The 17,457-nt window shown below is 41.2% G+C and overlaps 1 protein-coding gene across 1 annotated transcript in view; it reads left to right on the top strand.

Moving 5' to 3' along the window:
• Positions 1-405: 405 nt before the first annotated feature.
• arhgdig (Rho GDP dissociation inhibitor (GDI) gamma) overlaps positions 406-17,457 on the top strand; it is a 24,211-nt gene continuing 7,159 nt past the window's right edge. Inside the window, exons 1-3 of the mRNA XM_028600373.1 lie at positions 406-453; positions 9,847-10,020; positions 13,471-13,554. Coding sequence (XP_028456174.1) covers positions 426-453; positions 9,847-10,020; positions 13,471-13,554 — 286 coding nt within the window. The 5' untranslated portion in view covers positions 406-425. The remainder of the gene's footprint in view (positions 454-9,846; positions 10,021-13,470; positions 13,555-17,457) is intronic.

The following is a 17,457-nucleotide window of genomic DNA, read 5'->3' as shown; positions in this document are numbered from 1 at the left end:
AAGAAGAAGTGCAGAAAGCCGGCTGCTTCTCCCTCATCCTCCCTCCCTCCCTCCATCGTCTCTCTCTCTCTTGCTCACACACATCCCCATCACATCCACACCCACACCCAAGGATACCCTCCCTGCATCAGTCTCTCTCACGCCAGCCCTTTACTCTTCCCCTTTAACCCCTCCAACTACATTTTTTTTAATTTCCTCCGGTGAGGAGATGCTCATCTGACCCCTCCCTTTTCTTTCAAAATCCAAGACTTTTGTGGATGGTCTTCCTCTTTAATCCGTCCCTGCTCTGCTACTTTGTTGCTACCTGTGGAGGTTTCCCCAGTTTTCTGGTTTTTCTTCTGCCAGCCGTCACACAGAGTGCAGCCCCGCAGAGAGGCATCATGCTGGGATTGGACGTGTGTGAGTTTGGGGGTCAGGTGCTGGAGATGCTGTGGTTAACAATGTGCTACAGAGGTGAGGCGTGTCTGTGTGTGTGTGTGTGTGTGTGTGTGTGTGTGTGTGTGTGTGTGTGTGTGTGTGTGTGTGTGTGTGTGTGTGTGTGTGTGTGTGTGTGTGTGTGTGTGTGTGTGTTTGTGCATGCTCTAGTAAATCATTATAACTTCACTGTTATTATAGTATTTCATAGTTATTATACTGCACATGAATTATCTATTGTATGGTGTTTGTTTTAAAAGTATTCATAAAATAGAAATACATTTAGAAATACAATCTAAATCAAGGGTGTGTAGGTTTGTTTTAAAGGATGTTCTTCTGTGTGTGTGTGTGTGTGTGTGTGTGTGTGTGTGTGTGTGTGTGTGTGTGTGTGTGTGTGTGTGTGTGTGTGTGTGTGTGTGTGTGTGTGTGTGTGTGTGTGTGTATCATACGTCTCTATCCTGGCGGGTGTGGACATTTTTATGTCTAACATGAAGCGCTGCCAAGACAAGCCAAAGGTGGCAGATCAATAGCTATTGATCACTTATTACGCTATATACTGTGTGTGTGTGTTTTTTTTGTTTGTGTGTGTGTGTGTGTGTGTGTGTGTGTGTGTGCTGCCGGCTTTTAATTGTAATTATGTTTCAGCTCACATACATGCGCGTTTGTGTTCATGAGAAATGTTGGCAGAGGGAGCAGCTGAGTGTGTGTGATGACACAGCGTATGCAGGAGTCAAGTGATGGTACCATGTCTAACAGTATTTTTATACTTTTATATTTACAACAGTACTACATTTACAAGGCAGCTCTCTCTCTCTCTCTCTCTCTCTCTCTCTCTCTCTCTCTCTCTCTTTTTTCTCTCTTTTTCCCTCTCCCTTTCTGTGTGTGCATGTGTGTGTTCACTACACTGCAGTAGTGCTGAGCAGTTACAGATGGTGGAACAGTCCTGGGGTTTCCCCTCACAGGTGTGTGTATAAGAGTGTGTTTTGTGAGATCAAGATAAACAGGCATAGAGGGATGCAAAAAGACAAAGTGAGTGAAGTAATTTGAAAAGAGAGACACAGAGAGAGAGAGAGAGAGAGAGAGAGAGAGAAAACCACAGAGACAATTAGGAGAGAAGAAACAGAAGAAAATGTGAGATCATTTTCAAGCGACGGTCTCGGAAGTGGAAATGAAATGTGATTTAAGATCCAAGGTGTCCGTGAATAATCTGTTCCGTTAACTCTGTGAATTCCATTTGAATTGCTCGCTCCGCTCCAGTCAGAATTCAAGGAGTCACCAACAAGACCTTCATGTCTATCGATTTAGTGTTTCAATGCAGGCGCCCTGAACTTCAACCATTCTTCATTTCATAAAACATCTCAGCGAGCCACTGTTGAAGCACTGAATCATTCATCATGTGATCACTCCATCTTTACAAAAAAAAATATATTTTCATTGCTGTTTTTGCATCATTTCTCTAATGTCAAGAAACAGAAAAACTGCTTCACGCGAGAACCAAGCATACACAAGGAATCTAAGTGAATAATGCTGTCTGTGCTGTTTTTTGTGACTGTGCCACATCAAATCTTGTCAAAAAAACCACTTGGCTGAGATTGAGTTTTGAAAAATGAGGAGGAGGAGATTATGATGTGAACGTGGGAGGTGACTGAGTGGAAGATAAACGGCGAGAGTAGGAAGCAAAATGACAAAGCGAGGAGGAAGGAGGGCGAGAAACATCAAGGTAAAAGGGAAAAGGTGAAGAGAAAAAGAAGAAGAGAAAAACAACGAGTAGGGGAAGTCATAAGGAGAGGAGGAGGAAGATAAGTGGAAGGAAGATGAAGCAGAAGAGGGGTTAAACACAAAAGAAAAGAAACAAAGGGAAATGTTGGTGGATGCGATCTATGTGTTCTGTCAGCAGCTGTTACCAGGAAAGAAACTGTGTGTGTGTGTGTGTGTGTGTGTGTGTGTGTGTGTGTGTGTGTGTGTGTGCGTGCGTGGTAAAGAGAGAGTGGGTGAGTGGGTGAGGCCCATGTGGCAGAACACTCTTCATGAGCTGTCAATCAGCAAAGACCGGCGCAGAAAGCGAGCAAAAAGCGTTCAAACGGGCTAATTGAAATCCCTTTCTCTCCTTTTTTTTCTGTCTCTCTATCATTTAATTTTTTCTCTAATCCTCCCTCACTTTTTACCACCCTCTTCCTCTCTTCATTTCTCTCCCTTTGTCTCCCCTCTGTCCCTCCTGTTCTCTTTCTCCCTCTATCTCCCACTGTCGGATTAAATAACACAACCTCCATACCTCACTCTCTAAGCCTTATCTGCCTCCTTCCTTACTTGCTTACACTCATCTTATTCCCTCTCTTCTTTCCTTACCTGCTCCCTTCTGCTATATTCAAACACACTCACACATGCTGTCAGCTTGTCAGACGTGTTTAAGTAACTGCATCTACTTCTCACATCATTCCTCATCCTCTTTTCTTTTGTCCCAGCAGTGTTAAATGAGGTTGTATGGGTGAGCAGACACATACAAGACCAATCAAGTTAGTCAATTAGACAACCTGCTGTCTCTATGAAGCTGTGTGTGTGTGTGTGTGTGTGTGTGTGTGTGTGTGTGTGTGTGTGTGTGTGTGTGTGTGTGTGTGTGTGTGTGTGTGTGTGTGTGTGTGTGTGCGTGTGCGTGTGCGTGTGCGTTTGCTTTCTGTCTAAGCTCATGACGTCATGTACGGGCTATCCTCTGTTTCACTAGCTTCTGTAACACAATGCAATCTTGGAGTTTACGGTTCATATTCTAAGACAAATTAGAATATTATACAGTAAATATCCGTAAAAATTCACCAACGCTCACGTATAAAGTCATTTTTTTCAATTTTTTTGTTGTAATCTTTGCCGTCTAAAAACGTGTACAGCTTTCAGTCCTCCCTGGTCTTGTGTCATTGCAGACACGTCTGAGCTAACTGCTACCCCTCGACTTTCCCATGGCCTCTTTTGTCGAGCTGTGATGTTTAGTCCGCAAAATGGTGTTTGTAAAGGCAGACAATGTTAGTATTGCATTGCATATTTAATTGTAATTATGTGTCTAGTCTGGTTTTTTAGTTATTAGTGTTGCTACAAATCTCAAAGGGATTTTGAATGAGGGTTTCTTATCCCCCACATATGATGTCAAGGCTTTCATTTATAATTGCCAATGCAGCCAGTACAACCCTGAATAACAGAGATGACAAATATTATCACCTCTGTGTTTGGCGAAATATGGTAGGAAATTTGCAGTGGAATTTGTAATTAACAAATTACTGACACGGCAGATTCGCACAAGATTAAGATCACAGACAACCTCTGTAATTATTACAAATTATTAGAGGTCCCAAGGTACTTGGTACTACTAGTCCCATGTGAATAGGACTTATGACACATTCACATGCTGCTCTGATGATGTTAGCGTGATTGCTTTTAGCAGTATAATCAGAGTAATTTCCATTGTACATACTGTAGCCTACTGCATACAGTAAGTGGCAAAACTGGAGTTAAAAAAAGGAATAATAGTATTGAGATCAAAGTAGTTTTTCTTACTTTTTTAGCAAGACTATGTAACTTTTGGTTAACGGCAGCCACTATGGTCACAAGTTCCAATTACAAGACAACACAATGAATTTTCACTTCTTTCGGGCTCGTTATGGTGTGTTTACTTGTTGTTTTACTTTGTGATGAAGTCAGCAACGTGACTTCTTCAGTGTGCTGTTACACAGTAGTGTTTAGTAAGTTTGCTAACATTAGCTAACATTAGCCACCATAAGCTACCAGTCGTATCAGGCTAGCTAAAAGCTGTAGCAACAAAACCCCAAAGTATATTAACTTGAATAAAGGTGCGTTTTATTGCATATTAATTAAACATTTCATTTGTATGAGTAAGATAGTGTTATTTTTTCTTTTAAAGGTTACAGTAAAGTGACACTTAAACAGGTCATTATGTTTTGGTGTTGAGTTAGTTTTTGTCATTTCTATCAGAATAATGGCATAATATATATATATATATATATATATATATATATATATATATATATATATATATATATATATATATATATAATTCTTTTCTTTTTACCCTTTATTTATTCAGGGAAGGTTCACTGAGAGGAAGCCTCTCTTTTGCAGGAACACCCTGATCGCATTCACAAGGCCGGTTACACACTGGCTGCGTCGCGTGAGCGTGTCAGCTGCATGGCGTGTCCGTTTATATTTCGGCTCCCATGTGAAGCGTTTCCAGACAAAATAGAATAGGAAGACACAAATACATATTAATAAATGACATGTTAATGTTTGAAAGGCTCTACGTTTTGATATAAATGCAGATATAAAAATGTAATTTAAAAAGAATAATTGATTTTGTAATATTGCACCTGTCAATACAGAACGAAATATTCTGTAGCCAGTATCAATACTGCCGACGTTGTCTTTGCTGTAATCAAATCAGTATATATTTATGTGTAACATGGTATTTCATTTTATCAATGGGAAACATACATGTGTCCAGACAAGGCTAGCAGCAGCAGCGCCGCCTCAGACATGTTTCTGGTGTGTAAAGACGTAGAAAAATCCACGCAGCTGACACGCAACAGAAACGCCACGCAGGCAATATGTAACTGGCCTTACACATTCATACCTGGAAGTTGCCCAGTACAACCACAGTCTGATCTGCTGGCTCCACTGGAGTGATTGGGGTTAAGGGCCTTGCTCAAGGGCTTCACTGGTGGTAATGAGGAAGGGACAAGCACTGCTCTTTCACCCCACCCAGATTTTCTTATCCTGTCGGTCAGGGGATTGAACCGACGGCTTCCCGGTCACACGCTCACTTCTTTAACCTTTAGGCCACCACTGCTATAGAGACATTGCACGTGAACTGGATTACTGCATCACACTACAGCATTTAATGCCGTTTTAAAACTGCAAAAACACATTTAGGTCTTAGGTGAAAAGGCCCATAATCACCATTGACAACTGTAACATTACAAGGAAATCATATTCAGTAGTGAAAGTGTCAGGTCTGCAGTGATACAATGTGCTACAGAATCTACAGTGTCATGAGACATCCTCAGTGTGTTTATCACCAATAACAGCAGCTGGTATCATTTGTTTGTCATCTCAGCCTTTCATCAACAAGGTAACACGAGGGAAATGAGATTTCAATGATTTGCTGGTTAACATGATGAAGTGTTATGAGTGTCTCCAGTGTTGATGGGGTGTCTGCAGCCTTACATGGAAATCTTGCAGGTGACATATTGATTCTGGTCGTGTTGTGGCAGAAAAGGCCACGCACTGACAGCAGCCTTAGAGATGGAGGCAAACCCTGCTCATGGCCTGCTGTAATGCTGTTATTTTGATCATTCTTCCATTACCTTCATTGTAGAAGCTGTTATTGGCTTTGCAGAGACCTAAAAGATTCATGTGTGCATGTGTGTGTTTTAGTGTCCCAGAAGTCTCGTTATAGTATTAGAACAGAGCAGTGACAGCGGGCCTCAAAGGACTATAAAAACAGCAAATCAACGCTTAGGGCACAAACACACACACATGGTAGACACACACATAGTGATGAAGAAGTGTTTTCCTGACACAGTGAACAGTGTTATCTGGGTTAAGGAAAGAGGAGGCAGACAGGGAGTGATTGTTAAAACAGAGGAAGGCTGCTGAGGAAAATGAAGAGCAGTTTAACTTTGATTACTTAAAACGTAATAATCTCGGAGAGTTTTATTTAAATAAATAAGTCACTATCTATCGCCGATTGAGCCTATGGCCTACTGATGAAAGCCCTTGGTGGCGCTCAATGGTGTTTTAAGCCCCCAACGTCTCCTTCCAGGCAACGCGGCGACCGTTGACTTAAAGGCACCTAACATTAACCGTAACTAACCTTAGCGTTTTAACCTTAACCCTAACCCTAACCATAACCATAACCATAACCATAACCCTAACCATAACCCTAACCATAACCATAACCATAACCATAACCATTGCCTAATCCTAGTGCCTCCAAAGGCAGCACTGCCTGGAAGGAGATGTTGGGGGCTTAAAACACTGATAAACCTTGTGGTGTCTGTGGTGACATTTGTAAAAAAATCACAAGGGGCACAGTTAACTTAGCTATACGCTCATCTTAGCTTAGCATAAAGACTGGAAACGGGGGAAACAGCTAGCAGGGGCTTTCTGAAGATGACAAAATCTGCCTTCCAGCTACAATAAGGTTATTCACAATCTGGATACAGACGTTAGTGAAAGGCTCATGTCAACGAAGAACCAACAGAACATGTTAAGTGTGTGTGTGTGTGTGTGTGTGTGTGTGTGTGTGTGTTTGTGGTCTCGTGTGAGCAGACCTCTTTGAATCCTTCTTCCCCTGAAGCAACCTCTCCCCTGCCAAGACAGATTGCAGTGATGGTTTTCCTAAACATGTTGGTTTAGCTGTCTTGTGTCTTGTGTCTTGTACGTACTGGCTCTGGATCCTCTGTCTTAGTGTAAAAGCTGCAAAACTAAATATTCCTTCTGCATATGTGGCTACAGGGTTTTAACTTAGCAGGTGTAGAATAATGTTCTTACTAATTGCAGATAAATAAGAATGTAAAATGTTTCCATAAGAGACCAAGTGTGTTTTGGTGTATGCTTATTTAATTTAAGCCATAACTGTAAGATAGTTAGGGTCACAGTGACCTCGACCAAAGTACATTGAGTAGTAATTGAAACAGGAGCGGAATGTACCACTTCACGTGAGAGCAAATGAAGACGAGACATAATACAGCCTGGCGGGTGTTGTGTAAAGATAGCAGTCCAGGTGCGGAAGAAGAAGAGGGGGCCCAAGAAAGAAAGTGTAAGAGATGAGGGGAAGAATAGATCGGGGCTCATGAGGTCTGACAGTCTAGAGATACGTGGACCGGCTCTGGCTTTTTGGTAAACTGAGTCTCTGCGTGCTTTGTAATCCCACAGATCTGTATATTGAAACTCCGATGCTTGACTGATTAAACGAATGTATTTGACTTTATCTTATCGTCTTATTTGGCTCTTGCTTAGCATCAATGTAATTCCAATTTAATGAATGCGCGGGGATATATTGGTCTTTTATTTGGAGTCAGACACATTGTCCCAAAAGGGGGGACACAGAGGAGGAAATCCCCAACACAGGTGATAGGTAAAAGTCTGAGTTATTTGATTATAAGGTTTTGGCACTCACACTACACCCAGAGGGGCCTCCAAATCTACATAAATAATACAAATATGTGTCTTGGCCCTGTTTTTTATACAGTATGTCTGTTTGTTTCCCAGTAATATGCATCTTTAGACATCTTTGTCCCGTCTCACTTTTATTTTGTGTAAAATTGAATTAATGAATAAATGAATGAAAATCCTCACCATCCATGATTTGAAGCTTTCCTGTAACAACGCAAGTGCCGATTTACTCGTGTAGCACATATTTTACAGCAGGTCATGTGTGTAATGATGCTGAAGACTTCGGAAGATTTCAGAAGCTGCTGGGGTAATGAGGCAGTTTTATGGCCATCAAAGAAAATCCACCAGTTAATATCACATCACAGATGGGCGGGGCTGAGACAGTTGGAAGACCACACACACACACACACACACACACATGTAGGCTACAAGAATAGACACACACAAACACACACACACGAAGTGACGCCAAGGGGTCCTGACCAAGCTTCATTATTTGACGAGCTGGTAGTGAGAATGTCTTGATCAGAACTGAAGTTGGTTAAAAGATGTAACTCAGTGAACGTACAAAATATTATAATTTAAGGGCAGTTTTTTATGCTGATATTTTTTTTTTTTATCTCTAAGGACACCAGAGCAATTTGTCTAAGGGGGATGAACAAGGGTTATTTAGGTGCTCCATGCACAAAATGTTACATGTTGGAAATATTGATAATTGTTCCAACAGTAGCAATGAAAATCAGTCTTTAGTCAGTCAGATTCATTTGTACTTTCATTGATACAGTCTCATTTTATCTGATTAAAGTCATATGTCCTGGTTTAGACAAAGGAGACACGTTTCTAAGGTTGACATGCTTCTACTACTACATACTACAGCTTTGAAAGAAATCCATTCAGTTGCATCTCTGTGGACCAAACCCTGCCTTTAAAAATAAATGTTAATTGATACGGTTACTGTGACAAGTCAGAAGTGTGGAGATCAAAGAGGAGCTCTCAGATGTCAGAGGGAACTGGTTTTAATCTCAGCTCAGAAACCCGATTTACGCTGCAGTGCGTGTACAGTGTACATGTGTGCACATGCACGCTCGTGAGGGGGCGAGCTGCAGAGTTTGATATGTAAATACAGACAGCTGGGTGAATCATTTATGAAGTCATGTACCATCCATGTATGACATACTATAGAGTGGAAAGGAGAGACGTTTACTTTAGCAATTGTTTTCAGCTCGTTCCATAAATCAACTGAATCCAACACAAAGAGCACCAACGGAGGGCTTAAAACAACAGTTTAATATATAAAATATGCAGATTTAAAAGGTTTCTTTTTTGTATGTGTGTGTGTGTGTGTGTGTGGGTGTGGGTGTGGGTGTGAGTGTGGGTGTTAAAACTGATGCACTATAAATGCTCCACTGTGTATATTAATATAAAACAGATCAACAGCAAAGGTGATGTCACTGCAAAGGGAGTTAAAAGGGTTGCCATGGTGATGGGTGAAGGCAGCCGTGTTTGGCCCTGACTGGGTGGGGTGCTGCAGATGACAAGAGTGAATGCGTGTGCGTGTGCGTGTGCTCGTATGGGGTCATTATGTCCGTGTTCAACACATTTCATTTCCACTAATGATTACAGAATCCATGACACAGTTGGACTGTGCATTTATATATCTTTTGGTGGGTATGTTTGTGTGCGTGCATGTGTGTGTGTACTCTCTGTGACATCCAATTACCTCTACATACAGCTCTGAGCTGGTGTACACTGAGCCGTCTCATTATGAACAGTAAAAACAAAACCAGAGGCTATTACACAAGGTTGTTACAGCACAGCAAATAGACGTCCACAGCACAGTTTGTGTCTGTCTGTCCTGTTCTCCAGATAATTGGAGACTAGAGGTATGCACGGTGCATTTGTGTCAGAGACCATGTAACGAATTGAATTTGTTCATTATTGAGAAAGTAAGTGGTTTAGAAGTGGGTAAATTAAACAACTAAATCAAATAATCAAATACACACAGATCATCCTAGATTTACCCCAACAGGTCGTGGTTGAGGTAAAAACGAGGAGTCCAAAACAAAGTCTGAACTCTGTGTCTGAACTATAACATCACTCCTAAGACTCCAATAGACCGACTGAGTTCATCTATAAGGGAGTGTGGGGATACGTCAGACAAAAAAAGTTTGGATCCAATGGTCCAGAAAACATACCTGCAATCACTGTAACTTATAACATTATCCCTTTAATGGTATTCTCTCTTCTTTCTGAAAGGTCTAATGGCTGACAAAAAGGATTGGCCTATTGAGGATGAAGAGGATGACAGAAACCTAAACTACATTGCTCCGGTCCAGAAGAGTTTGGAGGAGATTCGGCAACTGGACAAAGATGACGAGAGTCTCGTCAAGTACAAGCAGACCCTGCTGGGGAGGGAAACACTGCCGTCAGGTGTGTGTGTGTGTGTGTGTTTAATGTTTACCTGAGGTGATAGAAGAGCTGGTAATTCATATGGGAGTAAATCTGTTTCATAGGATTTTGAAATTAAAAAGCTATTGAATTTCTAGCATAAATTCCAATTCAGATGCAAAATACAATGTATTAAACTCAACTAACATATTTTCAACTTCCTCAAATTCAATAGGCCAAATGCAGCTGCAAAACGTAGTGTTTAAAATTCAGCGTTAACATCCGGGAACCCAAGGAAAAGCAATCGATTCTAGAATCTAGATCGGTAGTTTGCCATAGTAGCAGCAGCCAACAACTATTTTGTCTGCTATTTCATCACTTAATTCACCTTTGAGAACACCCTTTTTTTATGCGAGAAATCAACTGTGTAGAGTTTGAATATGGGCAGTTTTATGAAAATTGATGGCTCCGATGTTGTCGGACTTGAGAAGCTCCAGTCTGACGTGACAGCCAGCTGGTGGCGGCCGGGATCGCTCGCTCGCCGGCCAACCAGTGATGCTCACAGACCCCGCTGTCAGCTGGAAGTCTCTCAATAGACTCATGGACAAGTCTATTTCCTCCATTGTTTGTTTAAATAACAAAACACAATATTCGAACTCTGCACAGTTGATTTCTCGCATAAAAAAATCTCATAAGTGAATTTAATGGTGAGATAGCAAACGAAAATTGTAAAAGGTTTCCAGTTGTTGGCTGCTGCTACTATGGCAAACTCCGGCTCTAGATTCTAGAATCGATTGCTTTTCCTTGGGTTACCGGATGTTAACACTGAATTTTAAACACTACATTTCGCAGCTGAATTTGGCCTGTTGAATTTGAGCAAGTTGAATATACAGTATATTAGTTGAATTTTAAACATTGTATTTTGCATCTGAATTTGTTATATAGAATTGTTTTACGTTGGATTTTTGATTCTGAATTTATGAACTTAGAAAAATACAGGTGAAAATTGAGATACATAATCTCAATGGATAAATATTTAGTGCTTGAAATTCAATGGCTTTTAATTTCAAAATCCGATGAAACAGATTTACTTCCATAGATTCACCCTAGTAGCTGTTACTGCAGCTTTAATAATACCATTCACTCAATATAACGACTTGGTGCATAGTTCCTCGCAGTCATCAACTTCTGATAAAGCACACCCACACACACACACACACACACAAACAACACACACACACACACACACACACACACACACTGGAACAGATCTGCTTGCCTCAGCATCTCTAATCCAGTAGCCGGGCCATGACAGCTAGCTCTGACTCCCCCACTGCTGTAACTCAACACCACCTCATTTACATCTAACTACCATTGAATACTGTGGGAAAGGCTGTAATGAGAGAAAGGAAAAGCAGAGAGAAGCAGATGCCCCTTATCTTTTTATCTGTCCATGTTGAATCCTGATGGCCCAATATGAGTATTGGGCGGTTACTTTTACAATGACTGAAATGTTTATGGACTTCGATATTTCTAACATGTACAATTTCAGTAGTATCATGGGCTTTTAATACTTTTTAGCAATTTTAGCAGTGTGGCGCTAAAATGGCATTTTAATTCTTTTTCTGCAGACATTCAAAGTTCCCAGAGTCCTACTGCAATAACTTTGATGATCCCCTGAGTTTTCCTGTAGCACCACCATTACAATTTGTGGTTTTGTGTGAAAATGTCAGTTTGCCCAATAGCCTACTTTGATTTATGACCAAATATCTACAAAACTAATGACATTCCCAACAGTCTCAGCTGCAGTTAGCATTTAGTGCTAATTAGCAAATATTAGCATGCTAACATATGTGTTATTTTTAAAGGTCCCATGGCATGAATTTCACTTTATGAGGTTTTGTAACGTTAAAGAGTTCCCCCAGCCTGCCTATGGTCCCCCAGTGGCTAGAAATGGTGATAGGTATAAACCGAGCCCTGGGTATCCTGCTCTGCCTTTGAGAAAATGAAAGCTCAGATGGGCCGATCTGAATCTTCTCCTTATGAGGTCATAAGGAGCAAGGTTACCTCCCCTTTCTCTGCTTTGCCCGCCCAGAGAATTTGGCCCACCCATAAGAGAGAGAGAGAGAGACATCATGGCTTTCAAATGAGCAAAGTGGCAGTTGGTCAAGGCCACACCCCACCCTCTACCTTGCCCCCGTCCTCAATAGCTACAGACACAGAAATGGCACATACTAAGGAAAGCTCATTGTGGGACTGGCTCTAGTGGCTGTAATTCTGCACCAAGGCTGAATGTCGGAAAGAGACTTCAGATACAGTATTATGGGACCACTAAGGCCTATATAAAAGAGACTTCAGATACAGTATTAGGGGACCACTAAGGTCTATATAAAAGAGACTTCAGATACAGTATTAGGGGACCACTAAGGTCTATATAAAAGAGACTTCAGATACAGTATTAGTGGACCACTAAGGCCTATATAAAAGAGACTTCAGATACAGTATTAGGGGACCACTAAGGCCTATATAAAAGAGACTTCAGATACAGTATTATTGGACCACTAAGGTCTATATAAAAGAGACTTCAGATACAGTATTAGGGGACCACTAAGGCCTATATAAAAGAGAATTCAGATACAGTATTAGGGGACCACTAAGGCCTATATAAAAGAGAATTCAGATACAGTATTAGGGGACCACTAAGGTCTATATAAAAGAGACTTCAGATACAGTATTATTGGACCACTAAGGTCTATATAAAAGAGACTTCAGATACAGTATTAGGGGACCACTAAGGCCTATATAAAAGAGAATTCAGATACAGGATTAGGGGACCACTAAGGCCTATATAAAAGAGAATTCAGATACAGTATTAGGGGACCACTAAGGCCTATATAAAAGAGAATTCAGATACAGTATTAGGGGACCACTGATGCCTATATAAAAGCATCCAAAAAGCAGCATGTCATAGGACCTTTAACACAATGAACTACTAAGTACAAAGCTGCTAGCATGGCTGTAGACTCTTGCTTTGTCTCCCAGATCTCTTAATTAAATCACAATCACCGTTCCTGAAAGTTTTGCAAGACCATTAACTGAAGAAATTGTTTCAGCACGTAACCTCACATAAAGACACAACTTTTCATTTACATTTCTGTTTGTCTATGGATTAAACAAACAATATACCTGTATAATGCGTTACTGTATATAACATGTTCAGCGTGCACCCTGTAATCCTCGCCGATCAACAGCATATTATTAGTTGGTTTATTGCTTGATTCATTGGACAAACAATATTTTCGTAGGCGGATATCCGATAAAATTTAGGTCCGTCCAAATATTTTTTTCCCCACACAAATGTTCCGCAGGGGTGTGTTCATAAGCATTCATAAGAACCCCCAAAAATCGCTTTTTAAAATAAATTTCAAACAAATTAATTAATGAGTGGATGAAAAAAACAATCTACATAACCAGACTGTTTTTCCTCACCAGACCCCACGGCCTGTAATGTCCAGGTGACCAGACTGACCCTGCTGTGTGACGAGGCTCCTGAACCAATCACCATGGACCTGACAGGTACACAATGCTTTCCTTTCCTCAGTCTTCTGCCTATTCTACGTTATCCAGCATCATTTCTCTCCCTAAACCCTGCTTGTGGATGTGGTATGGTGCTGCTGCTATACCCTCGCACCCAATATGGTGACCTCATATGCCCTGGAGCAAGGCATCTCACCCCACGTGCTGCCTTTTATGTGCAGAAAGACTGCAGTGGGTGTGTCTATGGACGAGAGAGGAGAGACAGCTAAATGTTTGCTTAGTTGGCAGTATTGACGTCTTCCCCTGGGTGCAGGCGAAAGCGACATTCAGGGAAGGGGAGTGAGGTGGGTTTAAGTTTGTGTGTTTGTGTGCGTGTGTGTGTGTGTGTGTGCGCGCTTGTGCGTGACTTTGCGTGTCTTTACGTGTGTGTGCATGTGTGTGTCTGCGGTGCATGGTAATCAGGTGGCTGCAAAGAGATTATGTCAGTCCCTACAGCAAGGATCGGGGGTGTGTGTGTGTGTGTGTGTGTGTGTGTGTCTACACTTCTTCCTGAATTCACTGCATGCATGGTCAGATTTTTTCTTATCTGAGGATTTAACTGCCTATCATATACACAATTATACACACATGAACATTCACACACAAAAAAGACACAGATCAGAATCACAGACTGCTAATAGGAAAGGTCACCTGGTTGCTAGGCGATACTGACTTTATACTATGCAGTTCCCCCTGATTCAACACACAGAGAGTATCTAGCAGCCTTTAATGTGCGTGTTTCACTGTGTAATGGAAGGTCTGCTGAATGGCACGAAATGGAAAGAGTAGGCTGTTCCTCCACACCAGACAGACCTAATGCTTCTGAGATCTGATCTCAATATATGATGGAGGAAGAGAAAAGTGTATAGAAATTCAATTTAGTAATCTTGGCTTGGACTTTGGGAATAAACATTATTAACAGAAAGACTGAATAACAAACTAGGGGTGTGGAGTGTAAAGCGGCACTGCACTGATTATACACATGAAGTTCAGTTTACTAGTACTAATCAGCCTATGAAACCAGTTGTCGTTTTTGTTTTCTGTGGCTCTGGAGGACTTTTGCCAAGTTTGAAAAGATAACCCTGATGATGTCATTGTGATGTCATCACTGTATAGGCTGGGGCTTGAGACTTAGGATGCAGTGTTTTTGGAGCTTGACTCATACTAGGGACTAAAAGTCAGGATAGCTTGGCCTCTGCTGGATCAAACCTGTCCCTTATGCTTTTTTGAGACTTTTCTCCCCCAAAACAACCCTATAGGTAATTTGTACAAGCAGCAATTACGTCTCATATTTATGTTTATTGTTAGGTGGCGCCATTTAGTGGCTGTAGTAATCATGACGGGAGCAAAGCAGAAGGCTAGTTATGTATGAGGGTAATTTTTAGGAGACAGCTAGAAATGGCAATGTAAATATACTCATGGCGTATGAACATTCATGAAAATCTTGCCAGTCTTGCTCAGTCTTGCACAATTAATCTGGGGCTTGTTTCACCAAATTTGCAGCATTATATTAATTCATTTTGTGTTAATTCTGACCAATAGTGAATAAAGAGCACTTGCGCATGAGCTTGTGAGAGCCCTGTAGGGCTCTGCTCTTTTTCCTAACAGGCAGACAAAAAGCCTTCAGTCCAATACAGGAAATGCTCTTTGACATTCAGCTTTTTAGAAAGACTTGATTGCACTGTATCTAAAGCATTGTATATGTTGTTTATCAAGTGCACCTGGAAAGTCTTGTGTACATTCAATTGCTGAAGAAACTGAAGTCATTCTCATATTTTCCCTGGAAGCTGTTCAAATAAGGATTAGTTTTAATTTGGATGTATGTGTGTGCTTGTGTTATAACGCTGAAGAGAAAAAGAGAAATTGCTGTGTGAGAGAAAAGCATCTTTCATCATTAATCTATAGAGTGAGCAGCAGGGTAATAATCGGTCCTGCTGGGTTATCATGTTGCAGTTAGATAGCCGAGCCGGCACCAGGCTGGATGTGAAATGGACTTTCCATTGGTGGCTGAATGCATTAGAGACCTCATTACACACTATACAGTAGGCTGTTACCAATGCAGCGTTGTGCTCTAAGTGATGACACTACCCTGCATGTGTGTGTGTGTGTGTGTGTGTGTGTGTGTGTGTGTGTGTGTGTGTGTGTGTGTGTGTGTGTGTTTATTGTCGAGAGAGAGAGAAGGAGGGGTGGCCAAACAGGGGGAGATACATTGCGCCATAGTAAAGATGATTGCTCTACACTTTGAAAGTTTATGTGTAGAGGAAATAAGAGATACTCGCTCTTATTGCACGCTTGACTGGTTGTCCCATTAGACACCATTCATTTCTGCAAGGTTGTTGGGTCCATGTCAACTTCTCAGTTTATAAGTACGGTTGGGTATCGGTTGGGTTTTATCCGATACCGGTGCCTACTCTGTATTTTTTAAACGGTTCTCGAATCGGTACTTAAAAAAACTAAATGACAACTAAATGGAAACGGTGTTTGCTAGTCTACTTGATATGCAAGATTTGCGGTTGGCATTTACTAGACTTAGCAGAAGAGGAAAGGCTGCTGTCGTCATCATCATCATCATCATCATCATCATCATCATCATCATCATCATCATCTGTGATGTCCACCACCACACTGGCAGGGCTGGGACTCTCTTCGATTTGTCCGGCGAGGCCGACACTGGCTGCTGCTGTTGAAGTGCTCGGCCTTGTGTCACGCAGGTTATCAAACACGGTGCATTGTTCGGCTTTTAAATAAACTCCATGTGTCGCCAGATGTTTCATCAAATTCGACGTGTTACCTCCCTTGCGTGACATTGGTTTAAGGCATCTGTTGCATGTCGCAGATTCTGCATGCTTAGACGTGAAATGCAGCCAAACCTTGGAGCGTTTTGCCTTCGGCATCTTCATTGATCCTCTCACTATCAGTTCTGATCAACAACTGTGCTGACACCGGAACCCCAGGGGGCGGTTAAAAGAAAGTCAGGCACCGACATCAGGCACCGAAATTTTCATTCTTATTCGGTCTCGTTACTACCATTTACATCGGAACCGGTGCCCTGTTGGCACCGCGTTTCGGTATCCAAACCTATTTATACGTGTTCCCTCGTGCACTCAGAAGGTGTGAAGTAATCCAACATCTAAGTTTTAGACATTTGATGATTGTGTAGTTTTGTTTGTAATACTGTAAGAATCTATCCCAAAATCTTTGGGATAATTACTTGTTTTTTTTGTTTTGTCCATCATTGCTGAGAAACGAAGAGACATGGTTAAAAAGACCAACTTCAGAAACACAAGCAACATATTGTAAATCCATCACAGACCGACTTAGTTCAACACTGACCTACTGTACTGTTTTCCTGTGCATTGAGGTCTTTTTACTGACATTATAAGAGATCAAAGATGTTATCACTTCCTGTTTTACCTATAGCTATAGTGGTTTGGATCAGTTTTCTAAACCGTTGGCTTGTTTGAAACGTGTCTGACCACTCATATTTTTCTGAAGTCATCACTTTAATCTTTACTTTACATATCATCGCTAGCTACCTTTTTATCAGCACGGCTACTACATTATTAGATAGAGTCGATACTAGACAACTTCATTCATGCACTCAATAACTTACAGTTTCTTTGTCATTTTGTATGTATCGCAAGCCAATTGTAAAACATTTGGGGGTAAAAGTGAACTCTGACCTCAAATTTGACGGCCAGATTAAAGCTGTGGTGAAGTCTAGCTTTTTCCAGTTAAGGCAGCTGGCAAAAATCAAAGCAGTCCTTCAGAGACAACACTTTGAGACAGTAATCCATGCCTTTGTGACCACTCGGCTGGATTACTGTAATGCACTTTATATAGGGGCTAGTGGGTCCTCCATTGCTCGTATTCAACTGGTACAAAATGCTGCTGCTTTTTATT

Source organism: Perca flavescens, chromosome 15 (assembly GCF_004354835.1).
Source record: "Perca flavescens isolate YP-PL-M2 chromosome 15, PFLA_1.0, whole genome shotgun sequence".
NCBI lineage: Eukaryota > Metazoa > Chordata > Actinopteri > Perciformes > Percidae > Perca > Perca flavescens.
The sequence above is the reverse complement of the archived record's forward strand: the minus strand, read 5'-3'. Positions and strand labels throughout refer to the sequence as shown.